Source organism: Pongo abelii, chromosome 7 (genome assembly GCF_028885655.2).
Source record: "Pongo abelii isolate AG06213 chromosome 7, NHGRI_mPonAbe1-v2.0_pri, whole genome shotgun sequence".
In the NCBI taxonomy this organism is placed as follows: Eukaryota; Metazoa; Chordata; class Mammalia; order Primates; family Hominidae; genus Pongo; species Pongo abelii.
The window spans coordinates 136,736,018-136,748,495 of record NC_071992.2 but is presented as its reverse complement, the minus strand read 5'-3'; the positions used below and the strand labels follow the sequence as shown (position 1 = coordinate 136,748,495).

The 12,478-nt window shown below is 34.8% G+C and overlaps 1 protein-coding gene across 1 annotated transcript in view; it reads right to left on the bottom strand.

The window, feature by feature from the left end:
- Window positions 1–12,478, bottom strand: part of MTBP (MDM2 binding protein) — a 78,229-nt gene that overhangs the window by 23,481 nt on the left and 42,270 nt on the right. The window contains exons 12-14 of the mRNA XM_024250975.3: window positions 11,730–11,903; window positions 9,488–9,595; window positions 2,513–2,674 (exon numbers count right to left, since the gene is read on the bottom strand). Of these exons, the coding sequence (XP_024106743.3) occupies window positions 2,513–2,674; window positions 9,488–9,595; window positions 11,730–11,903 (444 nt within the window). The remainder of the gene's footprint in view (window positions 1–2,512; window positions 2,675–9,487; window positions 9,596–11,729; window positions 11,904–12,478) is intronic.

Sequence of the window (12,478 nt, the reverse complement as noted above, 5' to 3'; positions counted from 1 at the left end):
TATGTGGTTAATGAATTGAGGCCATTATAACCTTACATACTTAAATATGAATAAATCACAAAGAAAATGTTATATTGCAAATTAATAAAGCAAGAATTATAAATAAATGCCAGAAGATCCTTTTTAAGTGTTTGAAGTAATAAAATAATGATCTGATAGAATTACCTGGAAAACTTACTTATGCAGTGTGTTGATGTGTCCAGTGGGCCCATGCAAAGGAGACAGTTATTGTAGTTATTGTATTATGAGTTCAGATATCACATTTGACTTTGTCAAAGTCTTTAGCAACTTTGTGACAATGTGTAAATAAATGGTTATATTAGGCATTTTCTACATACTGACTTGTCACTTGTTATACATGGCTAGAGTTTTTACCAAAAAATAAGCAGATTAAATAACTTTATTAATTACTAATAACTCCTAATATGCATGCTTGCAAATGAGTCAGAATATGATATATAATTGGCCTTAGTGTTTCTTTCATTATGCAATTTACAAGTAGATGTATTTATTCAAATCAAAGCAACAAAAGATGTTAAAAATCACAACTTCATTCTTAGGAGTCATGTTCAAATGTATAATCTGTCTAATTTCAGTTCAGGTTCTAAAAATCTTCCAAGTTTCTTTCATTTATTCAATAAATACAATCTTAAAATGTGATCCAATAATTTGAAAAAAAAATTACAGGGAGAGAGTATAACATAAAACAACTGAAACTGGGGAAGGTCTGGGAAAGCCTCTTTGAGAAAGTGACATTTAAATCAAGATCTGAAGAATGCGTCAGTTAATCAGGTAAAGGCTGGAAGAAAAGAATTCCAGGCAGAGGACACTGCAGAAAGAAAGAAATGTAACATGTCCAAGGAAAGAAAGGACTTCCTGTGGTAAAAAGGAAACAGAAATGTACTGGTACTAGAATAAGTATGAAGCCAGATGCCATTTAAGGTTTTTACAAACCATATGAAGGATGATGCATTCTATGTGCAATTAGAAGCAATCAAGAAGGTCTGGGCAAAGGAGTGACATAATCTGACTGTAGATTGTGTTCATCCTTTGCTCAAACCTTTTTGATTTTAAGATGAGCTCTCCTGCAGCTCAGTGTGTCAAGGGTCCTTTGTACAGGTAACTCTAAGATACAGATCCTTAAACTTATATAAAAGCCCTAGCAATTATTTGAGCCCTTCCTATCTTTCAACCCTTATCTCCAATACAAATCCTCTGGTAAGCCAATCTCTCTCTTGATCTCAGTTTGCTTTTTCTTACCTCCATGACCCTGAATATGGTGCTTCTACCTGGCAAATCTTATCTTCCCTCTATCTAGATCTTCTGCATCATTCAAGACCTACATCAACTTCCTTGGCTCCTAATCAGCCTTCATGACTATTCTACCCTACTTGTAGTTCTCTCCTCAAAACTCATATTTATTTAACCAGCACTTACTTTATACTAGGCAACTGCCTAAGCAATTTAGGAATAATTAATTTAATCTTCATAACTACCTATGTCATCCCTAATTTAAAGATAAAGAAGTAGAGGCACGAAGATCAGAAAACATGCCCAAGGTCACATAGCAAGTAAGCTGCAAGTCTTGCTCCAGAGTCCATGCTATAACCATGGAGCTATGGTCTCTCACTTATTGAACACATGCCCCATTTACAAGTAATCTAAAAATGTCTCCAGCACCTTTCAGATTACTCTGTGTGCTATTTAACTTGGGTACTGATATGCAATGGTGATGATAATGATAAAACAAATAACATCTTTTTTGGTACTTGTGTTCTAAGTGTTTTACAGGTATCAACTCATTCAACCCTCACAATAACCCTACTAATCCCCACAATAATCCTAATAAGTGGGTTGTATTATTATTACCATTTTAAACATGACAAAACAGGCAAAGAGTTGAATAAGTTGCCTAAAGACATTTGGTTAGCAAGTAACAAAAGTGAGATTTGAACCCTGACCATTTAGCTCCACAGCCTGTGTCCTTAAATAAGGTTATTCAAATTCATCGCAACACTGGAACTCAGGAAAGCAGAAAGAAATACAACTAAATAATGAAATGATTTCCAGCTGTCTCAGTGAAGTCTGACTGTTCCTCCCCTATTGAATGTTAAATGTGTGTCATCTTATCATATGGACTTTTACCTCTATTAAATTTACTATGTAGATTTTGCTTTCCACACTTTATGGAAATGTAGCTTAATAGAAATTCACACATTTCAGCAGCTTAAAGAGCGGCATCATCTTAAAGTGCTTCTTCCTCTGCCCAAAAACAATTACACTGAACATACTTAATGAAAAAAGTTACTAGAAAATTTATAATGTTTAAATAATGAGTAATACAGTTCATCACATATACATACATACTTGTATCTATATAAGTATCTATTATTATTTAAATTTGTGAAATACATTTTGATTTGACCAATACATTTTATAAGTTTTAATAATAAATGTCAATAGTTTCCACACACACACAAATAACTAAAATTTAAAGTAATAAAAAACTTACCATTTAATATATCGAAGGTTTTAATTTTGTCCATCTTTCTTAGAATCATTTTAGGAATCACAGCATCAAAATAATCTAAAAAGTGTTTCCTTGTGAGTACTAACAGACTTTTGAGTTCAGCAACAGAAACTGTTTCAGGCTGCTTTGCCAACTTTCTCCTTTCTATAAGACAAATCAATACAATTGACTTATTTTTTATTCTCTTTGGAGCTCATCTACTACTCTTTTGTGGAAAATATTTTCAGAAGTAAAACAAGTGAATTTCTCTAGTAAATCAACATTCCTGTTTTCAGGATTGTAGGCCTTCTTTCACTTTAATCCTATTTGTAGATAATGGGAGAATTTCCAGTTATGTGAGATAAACAGAAGTAATTCATTGATACTATAAGTTGATAACAGATAAAGGCAGGTTTACTAAAGCCTTCAGAAATATATTGCAGAGCATTAAAATGGTCTTATGTTCATGGTTACGTAGAAATAAAACCTGTTAGACTTTCAGTTAAATATGGTAGCTTGGCCACTTCTGTTTCTTCTTCTCAAAACCTAAAATCACAGCAAAGAAATAAAAAGGGAGAACAAAAGAAGGAATGATAAATGACATTTTTTCAACAAATTTTGGAAGACATAAATGACAGCTGAGTGGTAACTGAGTCTGCAAAGTAGAGGAAGAGCCACCTTGGATGCCTGTAGAGAGGCACTACCAAGGAGTACAAAAGCTGGTGGTGAGATGCTGGACTGAAACAGGACTGGATGTAGCACAAGAAGTTAGAACTGCAGGTCCTTCCCCTACGCAACCTATTCCTATTAGACAGGCAACACTGCTTGCATTTTTTTTTCTTTTTTGTTTTTGTATGGAACATCAGGTATACGAAAAGATAGTATTGAGGCTGGGGTTAAAACTAAGGCATTAAGGAAAAAGTCTATTCATTGAAAGGTTGGACTCCAAGCCTTGATACCAGAAAGCTAACATCACAAATGCCCCACTGGAAATATCAGAGGATTCTCCTTTGGTTAAACTGAATGCTGTCAGAGAAAAGAACTCTAGATAGCAAGGGGTGGACTTAGGGGTAGAAGCTCATGAACAAACTGTTGAATTGTCACTTCACCATACTATAGTGAAGCTTGACAGATATTACTTTAGAAGTTAGCATACAAAACCTCCATTTCAAAATAGGATGGAAACAAAAGAATCTCCAGACATTTAAGGAAAGGTGTTGAGGGGGAGAGGCAGCTCTTTATTTCCCTGTGCAAAGATTTGATTCAGTTAACACTTTCAGCTCCCCCTTCCTTCCCATCACTCACTGAGCTAGTCATGAACAAAGCATGCTCTGATAGATTCTTCTGACTTTCATCTGAGTGAGCAAGTCTTCAGTATGTATTTTCTCTGCAGACTTCTGCTGCAGGGTTGGTCTGCAGTTGCCTGGCTCTGACAGCCATTCAATGGCAAAATTCGATGCTGGGTTTATGTATGAGAAGGCCAACTTGGCCATAGATCTAAAAGCCATATCCTTTAGTACAGCTTTCGTCTATAATTTCTCTCCATCTGTATATTTCTTACATTTATTTTTTAGTTGGTTCAAATGTTGGGGGGAGAAGTGGGTATTAGTCATTGGAATCCCAAACTAAAAAACATCCAAAAGAGAGACTAAGGCAAACAAACAGAAAAAAGGGAGTCCAGCAGAAACAAAAGCATTGTAGAAAACTAAACAAAGTTTGCTATAATTTTCTCATAGACATATGAGAAGATACTGCACCCATGAAATAAGTACAGGATGCTTTGATAAAGAAAAAAAAATCAATGAACAAAAAATGACTCTAAAATTAAGCACACGAGAGATAAAATTTCAAAAATTCCATAGAAGAGCTGCAAAATAAAATGGAAGATATCCCCCCAAAACTAGAACGAAAACATAGTAATATGAAACTAGGAATGGAAATCAGGCATTCTGTCCAGAAAAGTCAATATCTAGTAAGAGCTCCAGAGCTTCAGAGAGAGAGAGAGAAAGAGAAAGAGAGAGAGAGAATAGGAGGAAGAAAATTATTAAAAGGATAAAAAAAATTTCAGATTTCAAGATATGACTCTCCCATTTAAATTGCCAATCAACTACACGGTTCAATAAATGGGGCTGGTGGGGAAGAGGGGAAAGATAAACACAGTATGACTCAAAGTAAACCTTCTAGAGACAATGCTTCTGGAGACAAAGTTTCCAGAAAGTGGGTAAAAAACAAACAAACCAAAATTAGTTTACCACAAAGAATAGGAATTATATTTGACTTCTCAACAGAAACACAGCAAAGCAGAAGACAATGAAGTAGTATCATTGAAATTCTGAGGGAAAATGATTTTTAACCTAGAATTTTATTAGTGAAGTGAATAAATTTTCAGACATGCAAGAACTCAAAAAATTTATGCTCCATGAACTTTTGCTCAAAAAGTGACTGGAAGAAGTGCACCAACCGAACAAAGGCATAATCCAAGAAAAAGGAGAATACGGGGTCTAGGAAAAAGAACATTCCAAAAGAAGAAAAAAGGAAAGGGAAATCTTCAAGATATTAGCAAGATATAAGCAATCAGTCCATAGTCGAGCAAAATATGAAACACTCCAGGAAAGAAAACAATAGAGAAATAAAAAGGAACTGATGTATTTGAATACACAATGAATGTTAATGATAGGAGTGCAGCAGAAATGTTGGAGCCTCTGGAAAAACATAACAATGTTTTGTCTATACAGAAGAGTAGGCAAATTTAAAATAAGGTGATTATCAACCATAAGAAAAACAAAGAATTATATAAGAGAGATCTGATCATCATCATCATTTATTACATGGCTCAGCAGTAAACTTATTTATAAAATTGTAATAATATTAAAGCCAAGCACTGATTTAACCAAAATTCATGACTTCACTTTAAGAAGCAGAAAGAGAAAGTGAGGATTATGTGGGAAAGTGAAGTTTTTATCTTCCATAGTTAGATGTTAAGATAATGCCTGAAACTGGTAAATCAAGAAATAGCAGCACACCTACATTATTTGTATAGGGGTCTACCTGGAAGAGCTGAGGATAGCTGTCTGTGAACACAGGGACTGAAAGATGGGGAGGCATGGGTAGTGTATTGCTGTTTGCCACTTGAAGCTTTTTCAGTATCATTTGATTTTTCAAACTATATCCATGTATTACTTTGATAAAAATAGTTCATTTTAAAACACTTCTAGACTAGTAACATTTTCTTCTACAATAAAATAGTAACCTAAAAGTTCATAGAGAATTCAACAAAACACACATTTATTAATTTTAAGAGCTTACTGCCTAAAAAGCACTGTACTGTGTCCTTAGACACAGAGGATTAAAGCATTATTACATGACACTACCTGAGGTCAGCACATAAATAATGCAAGGGAGCAGAATAAGAAGGAGGCAACCAGTGTCAAGGTTCTACTTTAGAACATCAGCTTCACGATACAAGCCTCTGTAAAATCCTGCATCACCAATGTGGACATTGGTAGGGTCCTTCCAAATCTGACCCAAGATAACTAACATGGCTTCCACAATCAAGAATATTAGTAACAGTAAAATGAGAGCTGTAATATATTCTGCCTCTATTACACCCTCTTAGTGAGAAAATCATAAGGTTCATTGTCTTTTTCTGCACAATCTGCTGGGAGCCATTCTAAAACAAAAAGTTACCAATGGTTTGGTTTTATCTGGAAGATGTACACAGTAATCTGCTTCAGAAATTAGCCCCTATGTTTTTATTAATGTTAAAAATATACTGAAATCTGGCCGGGTGTGTTGGCTCACTCCTGTAATCTCAGCACTTTGGGAGGCCGAAGCAGGTGGATCACCTGAGGTCCAGAGTTCGAGACCAGCCTGGCCAACATGAAGAAACCTCATCTCTACTAAAAATACAAAAATTAGCTTGGCGTGGTGGTACATGCCCGTAATGCTAGCTACTTGGGAGGCTGAAGAACAAGAATCACTTGAACTCGGGAGGTGGAAGTTGCAGTGGGCCAAGATCATGCCACTGCACTCCAGCCTGGGTGACAGAGCAAAATTCTGTCTCAAAAAAAAAAAAAAATTATATATATACACCCACACACACACATACACACACACACTCAAATCTGAACCTGAACCTGACCTATATTTATTAAACCTGTCAATTATATTAAAATTTGAAGAACAGAATAAGAATTCATATTGACCTTAATGATTAAGAAATGGAGAGAGAAAACAGATAAAGTTTACAAGTTATAAGCAGGATAATTTACCTAGGTAAAACATAATCTTCACACAAATGAGTTTGCATATAAGTGGCAGATAAATATTTGAGAGAAAAACATTGGACTAAAGTCTAAAAATGAGTCAGCATAAGAATGCTATTTTCCTAAGAAAGCTAGTAATAACTAAGGATTTATTAAAGAAAAATGTAGAAGCAGAACATCCAAAGGAATCAGCAGGTCGAGCATAAGCTTTGCACTGTGTTTTATAAATTTAACAAAGATGTAGGGAGCTCAGAGTAGAGACTGCAATACTGGAGCAAAATGATAATACTGCTGTTTTCATACTTATCTTGCATCATACTGAACAGTCTTTTATGTAAAAATTGTTCAGCATTCTTAAGCCTTTTCTTGAAAAATCAGTGAAACAAGATTTTTAATATTTCCAAATACAAAAAGTTATAAATTACCAACAAATTTGGTAAAATATAAGTCACAAGCTTACAAATTTTAAATATCATTCTAATTAAATAGTATTAGATATAATTTTCAAAATAAAATTAATGAAAATAAACTAATTTTAAAAATTAAGCCCTAACAAATTTTATTTCGTGTTATTTTAAAAAACAAAGTGCCTCAACAGTGTTATTAGTGAGTACATTTTTGAGTACATTTTTGTGCAAATTTTTCTAGCTATTCTTTCTAATTTAGTATTAGAGAAATAGTGGAAAAAGAGTAACAAGTCTACCCCGTGTTTTGTTGATAATTTGAGGAAATCTTTTTGAACAAATTTTGTTTTTCTGTAAACACTATAATCTCTGTATGGATACTGAACCACTAATTTTTTTCCAAAGAGAGCTGTTCCCATTATATTCTTTACTTTTTATCATGTACAAATAAGTTAACTGCATTACTTTAAGTACTTTTACATTCACACTTCAATTATTTGAAAATCACTGAAGTAGACACTTAAGACATGCTTACATTGGAAACTTTCTTTTGCTGTCGTTTGCCTCTGCAAATGCCTCTGCAAATGCCTTTTGAGACACAGGCATTCTAAACAGATGCATCTTTGTCTCCAAGTTTTTAATCCAGTATTTACTCTCTGGGTAGAGAAGAGATTTGTTCAGTAAGTATTTTCATCATAAATAGATTAACTGGATCATTTATCTGAATCAAGATTTAATGCTTCCGATTGCAAATTGGCCATTTCATGGACATACCCAGAGCTAGTGTCTCTAGCAGCAACCAGCTCTAAGGTCTTCTTCAGTTTCAGATTCCCACCTTACTCTTTGCCCAGTCTAGTGGCATCCCTACGATTTTTTTTTAGCATTTCTGTACTCTCTCTTGCCCTCTCACCAACTCTGTTGAACTTTTCACTCACACCTCTAGGCAGCAACCTAGTTATAGCTGTCATATTTCCCTTTCCACACAACCAGGAGGGATGGCCCTCTTGGGGTTAAGTCTTCTCCTTTCACAAAGAAGAGATGCACCAGCTTCAGAAAGGTCCCTGCTCTTCTGACAGTTTTTCTGTTTGGAAAGGTGAGGAACAGAGGTGAAGATGAATCAGTGGAGATGTTGAAGGAACTGAGTTATAAAAAGCTGCCAGAGGGGCAAGGAAATCAGGGCCTGACGGGTTTTTGGCAGGAATGGAGCAGAGTTAAAAAATGAATAATACAGCTGGCTGATGTCTGAAATAAACATTTTATAACCATAACAATACTGGTATTTCAGTATATATGTGTGTGTATGTATTTATGTATTTGTTGGTTATAACATGTACTACACTTTATTAAAAATGATTTGCCTTTCTAATTACACTTTCCTTAAGCAAACATCATTTTCTTGGTTAAAAAAAAAAACACCAATGGTTAGAGGAGCTCAAGACTAAACGATTACCCTGGATTTTTACAACTGAAAAAGTCTGCAATCTTTACATGAATAATTGAGACCAACTATTCTAAAATTATCTTCTATTGAATAGGTAGGCTACTGAATTCACAATTTTTAAATATGTTTTTAAACAAAAGAATGATAGTTCTTATTTTATAATATATGTAATATATAATTCGAATAACTTTTTTTATACATACAACTAAGGAGGACTCACAATTTGAATCAATTTCTTAGAAATTACATAACCATAAATAAGTTCAATTAGGCAACAAATGAATGCTTAAAATTTATATTAAAAAATAAGACTGATAGCCAAATTAACTGTAAAAGAGAAAAAATGTGAAATTATGACTCTTTTCTGAATAAGATAAATCTATAATGCCAATGTCACTTAGTACATGAGATGTTCTTACTTATTATTGATGATCATTATTAAACTCTAAGAATCAATGCTCAAGGTAACACATTAATTTCTCTAAGACTTGCATTTTTTCCTATTTGTAGCATCCAACTTCTGCTACCAAAAATATATAAAAAGATATTTTATCAAGAGTTATACATAGAAAAATAAAACTTACATACCTTCTCTAGCATACAATTAAAAACAAATTTTGAAATACAAAATTTGCCTGATGAAATACTTTTACAAATGTTAACAGTGATGTACAAATAAACAGAAATATTCTGAATCTAGTGAAAATATCTCTTCTACTCTACATCATTGCTTTCAAAAATAGTTCTATAAATAAGTAGCATAAATAAAAGATAAACTATATAAGAAAAAGTGTGCAAATAAAGGTAGCTTATGTCCAAACAAGTCAACATTTTTAGAGTAGGATGAAATATACAAATTGTTACTTACTTAGGCATTCTTTCAAAGCTAAAACTTGAACATTAGCTAACTGTTTCTCTCTCTGTACAATCTGCTCCCCAGAAAAATGTGGAAGTGATAATAAGTCAAAAGGAAAACCTGAGAAATAAGAAAAAAAAAAGGTCAACATTAACGATGCCCTTTGCCAACAATTAGTACTCAGTTCCTGGGAAATGTGTTATAGCAACGATTTAACAAAAATAAAAGTCAATCACTCACCTCTCTCGACCTTATATATTTCAAAGTAAATAATAATAATAATTAAGCAGCAGAAAATAAGCATACTCAATTATTTTGCATTTTAAACACTGACCTGATTTTTAAATTGAGGGAATTTAGATAGCAAAGTAGAATTCCCTGAATCATATTTTCTTCTACCTGATCAGAAATCACAGATAGGGAATGGTAGCTAGTCTCTAAAGATACCCCCAAAAGCCACTGAATGAACCACATCTCCTGTTATTCCTTTTTGTGCAGTCCCCTCCACAATGAATCCAACCTAGATAAATGTGCTGGATGGTCCCATGATAGCCTTAGCCATGTCTCTCTCCCCATTCTTCATGCCCATTTTACTCAGAATAACTGTAGAATGCACTGGAAATGTACTATCTTGAAATAGGGAGGAACTGCCCAGGATAGCTTGAGTTTTTTTCCTCTGGCCCCTAAAAGCAGAATGTCCTTCAAAGCGTTGCCCAATGAGTCACATGGCCCCTGAAATACAGAAGCCAGGTCAGGCTGCCTTTTGGGGTCCCTTAGCTGTGGTGCAAATGGCGCACATGCAGTCAAGACTCCATCTGCCCTGGGAAGCTTTCGTGAGCCTTGGGGGCCTGACTCACAACAGATCCTAGGCTTCTTTTGTTCCTTGCTGCCTATCTGTAAGTAATAAATCTGCTTCACATAACTTGTATGTGAGTGTGTTCTGTCACATCGGACTAGGACAAATTGGTAACCAGTACATGGTGGACCGAAATAGTAGCCCATGGGGCAGCAGACAGATGTATTTAGACTCCCGTTACTGGTGGTTGGCATAGTGATGATCTTTCCTATTCTCCACGCTGTGGCAGTCCTCCCTTAAGATTGCTAATTATTGGACATGCTTCACACTATGTAACAAATAAGGTAACGTAAACGTGACACTGAATGACTTCTAGCTAGGAAACAGAAAGCCTTGTAGCTTCACAGAACAATTGCTCTAAGTCAGCAACCATGTAAGAAGTCAGCCTAGGCCAGGCACAGTGGATCACGCCTGTAATCCCAGCACTTTGGGAGGCCGAGGCAGGCAGATCACGAGGTCAAGAGATCGAGACCATCCTGTCCAACATGGTGAAACCCCGTCTCTACTAAAAATACACAAATTAGCTGGACATGGTGGCGCACACCTGTAGTCCCAGCTACTTGGGGGGCTGAGGCAGGAGACTCACTTGAACCTGGGAGGCAGAGGTTGCAGTGAGTGAAGATTGCACCACTGCACTCTAGCCTGGTGACAGAGAAAGACTCTGTCTCAAAAAAAAAAAAAAAAAAAGAAGTCAGTCTGCCCTAAGACCATGATGTTGTAAGGAAGCCCAAGCTAGCTGTGAGGAAAGGGTCTGTGAAGAGAAAATCAGACCTCATCTGTTCCAGTCATCCTAGCCCAGGCACCAAACATGGGTGTGAAGAAACTATCTTAGACATCAAGCCCTGTGGAATCTTCAAATGACTGGAGCCATAGTTGTATGTGACTGTAATCATATGCAGGACCTCAAAATAGAAACATCCAACTGAGCCCATCAACCCACAGGACCATGAGAGATAATAATAAACTCCTATTTTTAAGTTAAATTTGGGGTAGTTTGTTATGCAGCAATCGATAACCTAAATAATAAAGCCTGGGAAGAAGAGGGAAAGATGGGCAATAAAATAGAACATGTGGCTTGAGAAGATGTAAATGAAAATGAGAAATATAGCAAAATATATGTATTTAAAGTGGAAAATACTAAAAATTTCATTTTTAGAATTGAAGGCTGATCTACTAAACTTTACTAGGTATAATGTAAAAGGAATTTGCTCTTTGCACATTAAATTGTAAAAATACGTCATAATATGTTTTAAATAAAAGGTAAATTAATGAAAGAGAATGGAGTTTGGTGAAAATAAATTCATTAAATTTTTAGTATTTCTTCTACTTAAAGCCACATATGCTAACTACACACACAAACAATGTAAACATATTTTTCTACCTAAAGTTAACACTTACTCAATTTGGCTTCTTCTGTCTTTGTTTTCATCTTTCCATGAATTAAATTGAGTGCAAATGAGCCATTGATCTGGTTGGCTGAGTGAATCAATGTGGCTTTACATCTTCTATTGCCATTACCTTGTAACAAGAGATAATAGCTAGAACACTCTCCTTTCACTTCAACATCTGGAACTAAACAAAAACAATTCTCTTGTTAAGTATGTGAAAATTCAGCACACAACACAACAGAACCACACATTTGATCCATATGATATAATAAAATTTTTTGTTATTTTAAAACAAGCTGTTAATACATTCAGGGCTAGTAGTTGTTCATTTAATTGAGAAAGCTGTTAAAGCAAAAAATCATAACAATTACAAAGCATAAATCTTTTATTTTAAATTAAAAGTATGTGTACTCATTCTTTAACTTTTGATATGGCTTACCAGAGTTCTACAGTATATTTCTTAAATAACCACATCAATAATGTTTACAGCTTCCATTTCTTTAAAGAGGAATAAACTGATTCCTACAAACACCAACTTAATTGGTGGGAGCAGAAGGATACAGCTATACTTGGGAGTAGCTTTTTGCTTCTTGCAGTGGGCATCCATAATGTATTTTACAGAGGGAATGGAGAGCATTCATTAATCTGGCATGCCAGTTATGTGAAGGTCAGTTAAGACAGCATCTAGTATATTTTAAAAGCAAATCAAGTGAGGGTTATAGTGAAGGTTGAAGAAAAACGGTGAAGCCTTTGAGATTA